Source organism: Pseudopipra pipra, chromosome 3 (assembly GCF_036250125.1).
Source record: "Pseudopipra pipra isolate bDixPip1 chromosome 3, bDixPip1.hap1, whole genome shotgun sequence".
NCBI classification, from domain to species: domain Eukaryota; kingdom Metazoa; phylum Chordata; class Aves; order Passeriformes; family Pipridae; genus Pseudopipra; species Pseudopipra pipra.
In genome coordinates this window covers 57332144-57346176 of record NC_087551.1, presented here as the reverse complement: position 1 = coordinate 57346176, position 14033 = coordinate 57332144, and the positions used below count along the sequence as shown (strand labels likewise).

Sequence of the window (14033 nt, the reverse complement as noted above, 5' to 3'; positions counted from 1 at the left end):
CTAAGAAGAGATGTGAGCTTTATGGTGGGAGGAGTATATTCACGGTAAACCACTGCAGCAGTTAACAAATGACACAGCTTTGCTTCATCATGTAACTAACCTTGGAAGCTGTTTTTTGTTTCATTTCAAATGTTCCTCTAGGATAAAGCTTACTCCTTGATCTTCACTAACTGACATTATATGAATGGATTTTACAGTTGATGTGAAAACCATGAAATACTGTGAGTCATGTGGAGGGATCTAATATTTCTTGTTTTTTCATGGCTCAAACTATAGATCATGGAGGTTCAATTAGGTGTTGCTCGTACTTGATTTATGTTTTTCTACCAGTAGGTCAGCTAACTCAGAGGAAAATGTATGTGCCATCCATGGGAAGAAGGGATTGTGCCACATAGTTGTAGGCTGTCGTTTCATTCTAGTAGTGTTATCAGGACTACTGAGTGCTTATAGGTGTCTTCTTGGTCTGACAGAACTGAAAGTGCTCAGCCATTTACAAAGTAGGTCTTGTATGAACTAAGTAGGGCTTGGAGTTGTAACAAGTTCCAGCCAGCTTGGCCCCAGGTATCTGTCCACATACCTCTAGGCCATGTAGAGAATGATGATTACAGCCTAATTGCAAGGTGCTGAGCACTCCAGTCCCCATCCAACAACTGATTTAGCCAGAACAGATTTACTGGGGGGTTAAAAGGGCTATTAACCTCATTAGCACCATTTGGTAAAATATTCTCAGTTAAATACACAGGCCTTGTGTCTGCCCCTTCACACCTCACCTTTCCAGTTGGCATTGCAGATGTATCCTGCCCTTTGCTTTGTATCTGGCAGTCATCCCAATGAATGGTGCTGCTCCTTGAGTATTTCAAATTTAGCATGTTGCTTTGCTGGACTGTGGCTGGAGTGTTCAGTTTGTCTTGTAGCACTGCATTCTAGATGAACCACTTATTTTTCTGTTCCCTGTTCTAGTACATTTAGTAATTTTTACTGATGACTCATTAACTATTCTAGCAATCTATTGCTGCCAAAATGCTAGGAATAGTTTCTGATATTTTTTTCCAGGAAAAATCTGTGTGAAATGTGAGAGCTCACATGGTGTTTTTGTTAGGTATGATGCACTCACCAGGATTTGAGGGAAACCTAAATTTCAACTTCCAGACTCTGATGAATGCAGACAGTCTCTACGTGGTATCACATTACACTCTGCTGCTTAACCTAAAATTGGCCAACTCAGATTACTACAGGAAGAAGCCTGCCCAAGCCCCTGTGTTGCTGGTGAGTTGGGGAATATGGGAAATCTGTTTTAAAAAAAATGAAGATTTATTTTGCTTCCCTTCACATAAGCCAGCCCACACATAAAGCCTTCAGGCTGCTCACTAAGTGGAGAAATAGTAATTGCAAATGAAGCGTTCTCCAGACTGCTTATGAATCTTGCATGATAAATGTCATGCATTTGAATTACACAGCTTCTCTGTAATGTGGAGGAATGAATGCTGCTTACTGATTGTCATTAAAGTTGCAGTCATTTTGATGGATCAACTGTTTTCCTTGGCATCATGTGATATAGCAAGTATTGTCTCTTGATAATGGGCATAAACATACCTTCATCTTGCAACTACTTTTGAGCCTGATGACAAATTTGTTGCTTAATACTTGATTTGTATTTCTGTAGTTGAAGACATGAGAAGTTAAGGTGGAAAATAACTAGATTTTAATAATGGTAAATTATTATTTTTGTGGCACCTCAAATTCCTCAGCTTCTTGGGCTTTTAAAAAATTGTTTTGAAGCCTGCAAGAGTTCTTAAACATGAATCTATGTTTTTCAACTAAGTTGCCCAAGAGAAGTTGTTTCAGAGTTTTCTTAAAAAGAAAAAAAAATTGTGATTATATGGAACAACAAAAAAAAATTATGTCAAAATGTATCATTATTGCTGAGCTTCCAGTGTAAGAGAATTTATAATCTAGATCATCTCAAAAACAAATGGAGTTTAACATCATCCTTAGTTCTGGTATGTTCTGCAGCTGCTGCAAGTGCAAATCTGTGGCTCAGAACATTCTTTGGTCACGCTCAGGCCTGCTGTGCACAGTGATGCCCCTAAAGTATTTTTGGAGATCGTTCTGATGTATAATTGGACTAGATACTAGGAAAATTTTTGCATGGAAAGGGTTTCAAAACACTGGAACAGACTGCCCAGGGAAGTGGTAAATTCACCATCCCTGAAAGTGTTCAAAAAGTGTGTGTGTATGGCACTTGAGGATATGGTTTAGTGGTGAACATGGCGATGGTGCTGTTCACTGCTGTTTGACTTGATGATATTAAAGATATTTTCCAACCTTAACAATTATATTATTTCAATCCTCAGTTAATTCTTATCTTTGCATAACTTCATTTCTACTCCCGCAGTTCCTTACTCAGAGTAAATTTGGTGACTGAGGCTCATGTTGTGGGGCTTACTGTTGTCTTACATCTGGCTTTTATGGTTCTCTGCAGAAGGAGTTCATGAAGCAAGTCCAGTCCAGTGGAGTGTTGATGGTATTTTCCCAGGCCTGGATTGAAGAACTGTACCACCAGGTGCTAGAAAGGAACATGCTGGGGGAAGCTGGATACTGGGGAAGCCCTGAGGAGCACAGTCTTCCACTTATCAGCATGCTGACTGGTCAGTACTATATTATGGTGGCAAGGCTAACTTCAAAACACGTCTAAAACAAGCTGCAATGACACACTGCTTCATTGCATTACATACAAAATGTGGTGTTTCAGGAAATTGTCAGTAGAGAAGGAACCAGACTTAGCTGTGGCAAGTACTTAAATGTTTGGTTTGGATCATCAGAATGCTTTTGAAGTGTGGGTTTAAAAAAATCAAGCCTGTCTGTGGGAGACAGGGAGAGTAGTTTTGTTCATTGAATCAAAACATTTCTTATTTCTGTCAGCTTCAGTTCTGGTAGACTTAATGATAAGCAATAAGGCTGCTGTTTTCTTGATGTCATAGCAAAGCCATTTCAGTGTGCCTGTGGTGCAGTACAAATATAAATAGTGACATCTGATCCTGAAAGCCTTCCACAGATTGGACTCCCCTTGGTTCAGATTTGTACTATGCCAGCAATATGCCAAATGGCACTACAGAGAAACTGAAAACCTGGAGCACCTCTAACAAATGCTTAAAAACAATCCTTAGCTTCATTTGAAGGAAAAAAATCAAATTGTATCAGTTGAAAGACAGCAGGATGGCTATGATATTTTATTGATATAAAATGCACTGTGTGCTTTAGTGTGTATGTAATTAAACCAGTATATGCAGGGAGAACCCTGCCTTCAACTGAGCCATTAACTGGTAATCAAAGGGCACTGCTCTGAAAGTTTTTTGCTGATTGTACTGAGCTCAGTGTTATTTTAGCTATTGAGCTAAAAAGCTGAAAGAAACACTTTGGAAAAACAATAGCCGTGAAGTGTGTGGAAAAGGGACTGCTAGAAATCAGCCTGGTGTCCCTAACATTAAACTCTCTGTGAAAAGCTGATCTTTTATTGTGTTGGAGAAAGGGTTGTATTTCTGTTGTCGAAATTAAACCTACACAGGTCTCCTAAAAATTGCTTTTAAGACATAGGATTCCAGTGCATCTTGAGTCCTTGAGGACTCAAGATGCACTTGAGGTCTGGGAACATCTAGATACAGGATTTAGCAAGATTTAAAATTTTATACTAAGAAATGCATAGATTTAAGTGTGTGGTAAGTTCTCAACTGTAAGAAATATCATTATATCTTTACTGGGAGTTCCGTTCATTGTGTAACTTGGGGAGCAGGGTGGTGAGGGCCAGCTTTTGAGAGTGGGATATTTCACCTCTTCAACAAAACACTGGTTATTATGGGCAAAGCATAAGATGCCACAGCTCATGTTTATGCCAAGGCTTCAGTAAGCTGCCAGAAAGAGTAATTAAAAAGCCCGAGAAGACAGGAGTGATAGCACTTACTTGAACAAAGAGCCAGTAGGAGATACTTTCCTTGTACCATCTGTGCGTCAAATAGTAATCTGATGTTTTTTAATGTTCTGGCAGACATCGATGGCTTGGGAAGCAGTGCAATTGGTGGCCAATTGATGGCATCTGCTTCAGCTCAATCTCCTCTTTCCCAAAACCGGAAGACAGATGATTCTGTTGTTGCAGGTATTAAGACTGTACTATAAGTGCAAGTGTGTCTACCAGCAGTGGGTTGTTATATACCAAAATATATTTGGATAAATTGTGTAGAATAACAATTTAAGGGCTGAGGAAAGTATATCAGTACATTGTACATGAACTACTTGTTCAGTGTGCAAAAGACAAATGTGACTTGGTTTTTTACCACTGATGATAAAACTGCTGTTATGTGCAGTTGTAGTAGTTACTACTACTACATTTTGTAGTAGTAGTAGTAATGTTTTTCCCACTCCAGGAGTTGCTTTTGCCCGATACCTTTTAATCGGCTGTTGGAAGAACTTGATTGACACTTTGTCCACCCCACTGACTGGCCGCATGGCAGGCAGCTCCAAGGGGCTGGCTTTCATCTTGGGAGCAGAAGGAGCCAAGGAGCAGAACCAAAAGGAGAAGGACTCCATCTGCATGAGCCTGGATGGATTGAGGAGGGCAGCCCGGCTGAGCTGTGCTCTAGGTACTGTTGCATGTGGGATGCCCTGATAGACTCATAAAATAGGATGGTAACTTTCCTAGAAGGATTTGGGGAGAGAAAAATGCAGCATGCAGTTCCAGTTTTGGATAGGAACATGGATTGTGGCAATCCACATAGAGTGCATCTGCCCTACAGCATAGATATAGCCACCCAACTTTCCTTAACACTGTCTCTTGTTGAGTTTGCATGGGACTGGAGAGGAAATGTTGGTCAAACAGTAATTGTGTTGTTGCTTTACAGGAGTTGCTGCTAATTGTGCATCTGCTCTTGCCCAAATGGCTGCTGCCTCCTGTGTCCAAGAAGAGAAAGAGGAAAAAGAAATCCAAGAACCCAGTGATACTATAGCTCAAGGTAACTATGTGATTAAATTACCTAACTAATATTGCCTGCAAAAGTGCAACTGGAAGGCACTTTGCCACACATAGTGGCATTCCCCTCTGTCGTTCTTCTACTGAGCACCACTCACTTGTAGGCATATGGGATGTATATCTTCAGTACATATTCTGCTGTCCTAGGTTCTTAACATCATGCCCCACTAATTATATTTAAAATGCAGCTGAAATCAGTGGAACAACAGATAAGTCAACAACATTTTTTAATGTGTGCTTTTTAAGCCTTGTGATAGTAGTACAACTAGAGGGCATCAGAAGACCAAATTATTTGGGGTTTTTTATGTTTTGGGTGGTAATATAAGCTGAGTTTGTCCCCTTCTCCCTGTCCTATGTATACATCCTTGGTTGTCTTTCATCAGATTGTCAGATATTTAAAACTGTTTCTGAATCATGTTAAATGAAAATAGAATAAAAAATATATCTTTATAACATCTAAAAAGTTCTCCATCTCTATACCACCACCTCAAACTCAGTGGAAGTCAGTAAAGTCAATTGTTGTCTCCAATGACTGTTTGGAGAAGTACATAAAGTTTGTCTGATTACACTTGATTTATAATGGCAAGAAGTCCGTAAGAAAACACAGTGTTGCATGAATGACCCTGCTTGGCACTTAAATTTGGTGTTTCAGTAGAGAAAAGAAAACTGAAAAAGCCTGAGCTAAAACAAGCTTTTGATCGCTCTGCTAGATATGGCTGCAGTGCCTTGGCCAGGCCATGCTGAAGCAAAGAGGAGGCAGCAGCAGTGGCCAGAGGCCAGCAGATCTGTTCTGTGTAAGCTTGCAAAGCTTCAAAATTTGATCCTTTCCAATGCAGCATGAAAACTAAGCTTTTCAAGGATTCTCAGGAAAAAAAATGGGTCCAAATGCTTGTAGTTCAGATCAAGATTAGTTTTGCTTTGAAAAGAATATCCATTAACAAAAGCTCTTTGGTGAAACTTTTGTATGGGAATGGATATGAAATCCCCAAATGCTTTTTTTTCCATAGCAAAGAAGATTTTGTTAAAAATAAGTAAATAGCCAGCCAGCTGTCTCTGAAGAGAAATATGTAATATCACTGGCTATCAGCAACTGTTCTGTGGGCAACAAGATGTGAATTTGGGGGTGGCGAGTGTCAATCTAGCATTGGTTTGGTTTTTTTTCTTGTATATAGGATCAGTCAAAAGGGATTTTAATTTTAAAACTGCCTTAAATTTATTAGGAAGAAATTCGTTTCTCTGGTTTGTTTTTTGTCTAAATCCATGGGTTTTATAGCTTTCAGTTTGTAATACTTTGCCATCACTCTATATACACACACCAGTGTTTGTTTAAAAACTGGAGAAATTAAATTTTTTTTCCCTGTGCTGCAGTGAAACAGAAAGTGGAGCAGAAACTGGAGCAGATGGGAAAAATGCAGGGAGTCTGCTTGCACACTGCTCATGTTTTGTGTATGGATGCAGTCCTTAATGTGGGTCTGGAGATGGGAAGCCACAATCAAGACTGTTGGCCTCATGTGTTCAGGTACTTACCAGCTTTCACAAAATAACCAGAATTTATACTATGTTGCCTGAAAGTAACGGACTGAGAAAAAGGCCTTTACAGACTCTGTGGATGTTCTGTATAAAAAGTGTTTGAATTAACTGCCAGCACCTCTAAAAGATAAGACGGTGCAGTTTTCCACCGCTATTCAGAGACAAAAATCAATACTTAGAAACTTCAAAACTATCAGAAAACTGTACCAGACCCAGGAACCTCAATGGGCTTTTAAGGCACCTCCACCAAACTGTTTGCTATCTAGGCAATGGGAGGTCAAAGGACGTAGGAAGAAAGGTTATCTGTGTGTAGTCTGAGAGTTAGAGATTGTTCTGTTTATGGTTTGAGGAAAATGTCCTGTGCATTGTATCTGGTTCAAATGTAGAAATCAGTGCCTGTGAATTGGCAGCAGGTTTCCATATCAGTTGGCTTCTTCCACTTACGAGGCTGTGTGGTAGCCAAGAGTACTCTGGAGTATAGACCCAAGCGTTTCTTTAGTGAGCCTGTGATTAGTGGGGGGAGGAGTTGGTGGTTTGGGGTGTTTATTCATCTTTTGCTTCTCCTGTTTGTTCTCAGGGTGTGCGAGTACATCAGCACTCTGGAGCACACTCACTTCAGTGATGGTGCTTCCCAGCCCTCCCTTACCATCACTCAGTCACAGCAGGCACCTGGAGGGCTACACCCAGCCTCTGAGCCTGGTGACTCTCCTCAGGCACTCACCCCCGAGCAGGAGACCACCCTCAGCAGCCATCCTGTCATTCAGCCCGTTTCTATCCAGGATCTCATCAAGGACAACAGTAAGGGCAGAGCTTTCGAATTCCGTGGAGGCAGTCTGCTGTGTGGGACCAGTGCTGCCAAGGCTGTTCTCACACTCTCCACGCAAGCTGACAGGTAAAAGCAGTGCTGTCAGGAACCAGGATCCTTGTTCCCAAAACAGTACCAAAATGGCCCTTTTTGTGCTGCAGTGGGTCTAATCTTTGTTCATTGCAGCCACTTGCTTCAGCTGAATTTCTCAAGAGGACTGCATGTTTGTCACAACCAGCAGTTTCTAAAAGACCTGTTTTTTTCATCTCTGCAGTACCTGCCCTGCAATTACTGAGCTGAGTATGTCTGTGCACAACAGTGAATATGCCACATAAATCAAATGCATCCTGAGAGCGATGGATTTATTTCTTGCATGTAAATTAATCTGTTGTATTCAGTAAAGCGAACAAAATAAGTGGGTGTCTTGTCCTGACAGGAAGGGACTGAGTGACAAGACTGTGTCAGAAAGCAGCTGCTTCTGTCAGGACTGTTTGTCAGATGTCCCCAGTGTGTCCAGAGGAGGAAGGGCCACCAAGTGGCTAGGTTAAGTGTCCCTTCATCATGATCTGCTGACTAATATGTGTCTCAGACTTTTACGTTATTTCTGCTATTTTTTAAGCAGCCCAGGCTAGAGTTGAAAATTTGCTGGGTTTGCAGGCTTGTAATTATCTTTTTTCTCCAGCTGACATTTTACATCTTGATCTCTGCCCATAGAAAGCCATTATTTGTAAATTCAGAGCCAAAAGTAATGCGTAAACTGCTTGTAGAAGTTTGACTGTGGGCATAGAAAGTATCTTTTATATAGGAAGTTCACAATACAACTTGGTTCTGAGGATTAGAGAATAGCAGTACTGTAATCTTAATGAGGCAGGTTTGATTTCCACACTTTTACTTCAGTGTGAACATTTATTAGGACTCAATCCCCAGTTTCCTGGGACTATAGAAAGTTTTTCATGAAAAGCAATGTCAGAAGATCATATTTTTGTCAATTTCTGGCTGCACCATGTGAAATTTCACTGTAGTCTCTGTGGAACCCACCTCCTGTGTAAACATGTTTACTCTTTAAGTGTACAGATTTTAACGGGTAAATCTTATGGGCTCACTGCAGCTGAAAATAAGGACTCTGGCTTATATTTGTTATAGTTTAATGAAAACATAGCCCCATACTAGGCATGGTGAGAAAATTAACTCTACCCCAGCCAAAACCAGCACAGTGTTCCAAAATAACCATTCAGGTACAGTAACTTTAGGTCTAAGACTTGAATTAGTTTTTCATGTAAGGCTCTGTGACTTCAGATGGAGCAAGCTGGTGTAACTCTAAAGTCAGTGAAGCTATGATGATCTGTGTTGTGAGGACTGGGCATGTTTTAACTGTTTGGGCTTTTTATTAGTGGTTCATGAACTGCTTTGAAAAAGTGACTTTTTGTTGTAGTACCATAGTTGAATCTCAAAAGATTCTGGTTGGTCCCATAGCAACCCTCCAATTAATAAAGCTTCTGGATCAAAGTCTTTCTGTAGCACTGTATAAATGAAAAAGCCTCAATAACCCAATGTGTCACCAAAGGCAACACATAGCAGGCATAACAGATAAGAGTTTTCCTCTTACATACACATTTAAGTCTGCATCTCATGAATTTTTCAGTTAGATTCTGTTCTTTACTTATAGACTCTTTGAAGATGCTGCTGACAAGTTAAACTTGACTGCATTGGCAGGCTTCCTTTACCAGCTCAAGAAGGCTTCTCAGGCCCAGCTTTTCCATTCAGTCACAGATACAGTTGATTACTCACTAGCAATGCCAGGTAAGTCACCTGAAGATCCCTTACAAACTGTTTCATATACAACTGTACTGCTTACAGGACTATTTTGTATTCTTACAGTTCTGATTTTTCCAATTGAAATTTCAAGATATAAATAAAACACAGAATTTAGTCTAATAAGATCTTTCTGTAGGAACAATTCGAAGTCTTTAGAAAAGGCTGAGCACTTTTTTGGGGCAGGGATCACATCCACACCTGCTTTGAAACACTTCAGAGGACATTAATTTCATTCTTTGGGGTGTTAATTATCTGCAGATACTTAATCACAACTCCATTTTGGAGCCTAGTCCAGTATAAAACTTGGGTGAATGTGGACCTAAGAGAGTGGATTTAGGTTAGACCTTTGACAGTGGGGTAACTTCAGAAGTGTTCAAAAAATGGGTAATAGCAAACAAAGCACACAAATGAAGAATGTTAAATAAAGCAGTGGGATTTGCCCTGCTTGCTCTTCCCCAACAGAGTGGATGGGGCATGTATCTTACAGTATAAAGCCTGTAAATGTTTGTTTCCATCACTGTCTCAAATAGATCAGAAGGATTGAGCACAGAGGAAGATCTTTCACTAAAATTTGTACTGTGCCTGTAGAAGCTATATTAGTCATACAGGTTTTGTTCTGTCCTGTAGCAAACATGGATTTTATCTGATATATGTCTCCAGTTTAATCGGTTTCCCCTTTCCCAGAAGTGCTATTTGTCATTTGCCAATATGACACTTCAAGTTGATTGGTTTTTTGCTCTTGCTTTGTCTTCAGACCTCAACATTCATAACTAGTTTTAATAATTAGCTATCCTCTTGTCATCTATGTAGTAGTCAATCCACAGTCGTTAGTAATAATAAAATTGAAATTAGGATAGAGCAATTAAATGCTGTATTTTATGTTAAAAAAATTTTTTGTTTTAAGGTATGCCCCCTGATTATATCTTTCATTAGAGATAAAAGCACCAATATATTTTTAATGAGGGGATGAAATATCTCTCCAAATGTTGTAAGAGCAATGGAAGATGAATCCCTTTCAACAGCAAATAACAAATATTAGTGACTGGGGAACAAAAAAGCTTTTTCTCACATTCTGTTCTTTGTATCCTTTGCTTGATAAGAAATACAAAATTAAGTACTCAAACTAAATAATTTGCAGTTTATATTCTTTCCTGTAGATGTCACCAAAGGCTTTTTTAACTACCATTTTGAGTCTTACTATCAATTATTTAACTACTTGCTTGACTTTCCTGCAGTATTTCTCCAAGACTTTGTCTTTTGCAAAAAAAAGGGAGTGATCACTTAAGTCCAAATAAAGTATGTTTAATACTTTAAGTTGTTCTTAAAACTTGGATCCATCTCATGTTCTTTTACTTACACAGGTATAGGCTGTGTTTTACATTGGAGGGTTTTTTTGTTTTTTTCCTTTTTCTCATCCCGCCTTAAACCTCCCCCTGACTTAATAAATAATTTTCAACCTGATTTCAATTCCAATTTAGACGTTTAGAGATGGAGAAGTAGCTGATGCTTAGCTTCCATTTATTTTCTTATACTTTCTTGTAGGTGAAGTAAAATCTACCCAGGACAGGAGGAGTGCACTTCACTTGTTCCGACTTGGTGATGCCATGCTCAGAATTGTAAGGAGTAAATCTCGCCCATTGCTCCACCTCATGCGCTGCTGGAGCCTGGTGGCACCTCACCTTGTAGAGGTAGGAATGGGGGACAAAAATGTGCATGTGTTCAAGAGATGGCAAAGCTGAAAAACATGCAGAAGTCTTGATAGCTCTTAAAATGTATAACAACTCTCAACATTGTGAAATCTGCTAGGTATTGTGTAAACTGTGTCATATACTGCAATACTGCCACAAAGGAGTGTGCTTTTAAGTAACTGAAATGGGCAGGACCAGGGACAGGGTGTTGGATTTTTGCAATATGATGCAAAATGCGTCTGGTGAAAAAACTGAAACCACACCAAGAGGCTGTAAGTAACTCCTCCATCTACCTATTTTCCCAGTTAAGATCTGCAGCCTTGCAAGTCTTCCCATAAAAGGATGCAGGTTTCTTTTCCTACATAAAGCCAGCTGGAAGGATTATGACATTTTTCCCTTTCCTTCTGCTTCCTTGTGAACACTGCTCAGTGACATGCAAGCAGCAGCCACAAAATGGATTTCAGTCATAACAAATGACATTTCCTCAGTCAAATTTTCAGTCCTTTCTGATGAAATGCTGGTGTCTTGACTTCTCAGAGCTTTTTGATTTGTATCATTGGTATGAATAAATGTGCTGTACTTCCTTTCTTTCTGTTGGTGAGGTATGTGGTGTCATTTGCCCAGGTCTGTTGGGAGCATGCTTATCTGAAGTCTTAAGATGAGTTGTTCAGTAAATTGCCATAGCACTTTCTTTCATTGACTTGAGAAAATATGTGGACCATCTTACAGTAGAGATCAGACATCAGGAGGTCTCAATGGAATCCCTCTAAGTGAAGTAGAAATAACAAAGAATGCTTTTGTTGTGTGCTTTACAGACCTTTATCTTGAAAACCAGTGTCCTACTTGCCTTTGTATAACAGCCTGAGATCTGTTTAAATACTTTGCATGTTTTGAACACTTTAAGGTCTTTTAAGATCCCACACCACTTTAAATTCAAGTGCCACCCATGTTTTTAGATGCAGGAGTGGTCAGACTTTTGGGTTGACTGCAGCGAAGATGAGGACATTATCAGTAAAAAGTAACATCACAGAAACCTGCATAGTTGCTCAAAATGGTAATTTTATATTCAGATTCACTGCTCTTTAATTTTTCAACAGTTCTTCCAAAAGTGTCAAGAAACTCTAAGTTCCATAAATAGCCAAATAAGTGGCACTTGTTCATGCCTAGATAGGTATTGTGAATATTTGCAGAAACTAACTTTTTGAAGGGAAAAATGGTCGCACAGTAGAAACACAGGACAGTGTTTCACATGAGCTTTGTTCTGTAGGTTTTAGTATTTAATTTATTTATTTTTAGCTCTGTACTTTTTGAATTGTTAATAAACCTTTATGCATCTGTGGAACTCCCAGCAGCTCAGAGTCTCAGTGATCTGTTTCCATGGCAGTACTCTCTCATTTTCATTGTAGTGGGGTCCCTAGTAACATCAGTGGTGAAGCCACTTTTAGGGGTCAGCAACATGAAGTGCTTACCACCCTTAAAAATGTCTCACTAAAACCAAATGTTTCCTCTTGCACATACTCTAATTCTTCTCCTTTCCCTGCAGGCTGCTTGTCATAAGGAGAGGCATGTGTCTCGAAAGGCTGTCTCCTTCATCCACGACATCCTCACTGAAGTGCTGATGGATTGGAATGAGCCTTCTCACTTCCACTTTAATGAGGCACTTTTCCGCCCCTTTGAGCGCATCATGCAGCTAGAGCTGTGTGATGAGGATGTTCAGGACCAGGCAAGTCAGTTCTGATTGGGGTGTCTGTATCTGGCCTACCATGCCTATAAGAAGAATGGTTTCCAGAGTGCACTTGGTCCACCTGAGTGTTTCCCAAATTCCCTTCAAATGCTGTCCCTTAATCATCTTCAAGGAATTAAGAGTGCTCTGCCTACCTAAGCCAGCATTGTGGTAGAGCACAGAGACAGTACACCTGGCTTTAAAGCAACTAAATAAAGCTTTTCTATTATCTAAAGAAATTTAAATAATAAGTTAATCTAGACTGCCATAGTGAAATCTAGGGATCTGTTTGAAGGCACTGGCATTCCTTCTGAAGATTCATCTATATATCAGTTCTATTTTTTGATTTTGTTCTTTTAACCCCTCCTACACTGTCTACAGGTGGTCACCTCTATAGGAGAGTTGGTGGAAATGTGTTCTACCCAGATCCAGTCAGGATGGAGACCCCTGTTCAGTGCCCTGGAAACAGTGCACAGCAGCAACAAGTCAGAGGTTAAAGAGTACCTTGTAGGAGAATACTCTATGGGTAAGGACTTACTGCACTGACTGTTCCATAAGTGTTTTAGATTCCCTGGGGGACACAGTAACTAACTCAATATATTTCAATGCTCTAACGGAACAGTGGGCACTGCAATACTCCAGAACTGTACTCAAGTATCTGAATTATTAGTTGGAGTGGGAGGGGAAAGCAGAGGTATTGTTCTGGCTTTTTGTCCTCTAGATTCTGACAGATGAGTAGAATGAGAAAGAAATGCTTCATAGAATCATAGAATCAGTTGGGTTGAAAGGGACCTCCTAGATCATCAAGTCCAACCCTTGATCCACTACTGCTGTAGTTGCTAGACCATGGCACTAAGTGCCACATCCAGTCTTGTCTTAAAAACCTCCAGGGACAGAGAATCCACCACTTCCCTGGGCAGCCCATTCTAATGCCTGATTACCCTCTCTGTAAAGAATTTCTTCCTAATATCCAACCTAAACCTCCCCTGGCACACCTTAAGAGCATGCCCTCTTGTCTTACTGCTGGTTGCCTGGGAGAAGAGACCAACCCTCACCTGGCTACAACCTCCTTTCAGGTAGTTGTAGAGAGTGATGAGGTCTCCCCTGAGCCTCCTCTTCTCCAGGCTGAACAACCCCAGCTCCCTCAGCCTCTCCTCATAGGACTTGTGCTCGAGTCCCTTCACCAGCCTCGTTGCTCTTCTCTGGACCTGCTCCAGCACCTCAATGTCCTTCCTGAACTGAGGGGTCCACAACTGGACACAGTACTCCAGGTGTGGCCTCACCAGCGCTGAGTACAGGAGAAGAATCACTTCCCTGGACCTGTTGGCCACACTGTTCCTGATCCAGACCAGGATACCATTGGCCTTCTTGGCCACCTGGGCACACTGCTGGCTCATGTTCAGCTTCCTGTCAATCCAAACTCCCAGGTCTCTTTCTGCCTGGCTGCTCTCC

General features: G+C 40.5%; 1 protein-coding gene across 6 annotated transcripts in view; it reads left to right on the top strand.

Moving 5' to 3' along the window:
* Positions 1 to 14033, top strand: part of ARFGEF3 (ARFGEF family member 3) — a 91373-nt gene that overhangs the window by 52040 nt on the left and 25300 nt on the right. For all 6 annotated transcript variants that reach the window (XM_064649328.1, XM_064649327.1, XM_064649326.1 and 3 more), the window contains 11 exons: positions 1100 to 1266; positions 2483 to 2648; positions 4043 to 4150; positions 4419 to 4634; positions 4893 to 5003; positions 6389 to 6539; positions 7128 to 7442; positions 9022 to 9155; positions 10713 to 10858; positions 12402 to 12581; positions 12963 to 13107. In XM_064649328.1, the coding sequence (XP_064505398.1) occupies positions 1100 to 1266; positions 2483 to 2648; positions 4043 to 4150; positions 4419 to 4634; positions 4893 to 5003; positions 6389 to 6539; positions 7128 to 7442; positions 9022 to 9155; positions 10713 to 10858; positions 12402 to 12581; positions 12963 to 13107 (1839 nt within the window). The remainder of the gene's footprint in view (positions 1 to 1099; positions 1267 to 2482; positions 2649 to 4042; positions 4151 to 4418; positions 4635 to 4892; positions 5004 to 6388; positions 6540 to 7127; positions 7443 to 9021; positions 9156 to 10712; positions 10859 to 12401; positions 12582 to 12962; positions 13108 to 14033) is intronic.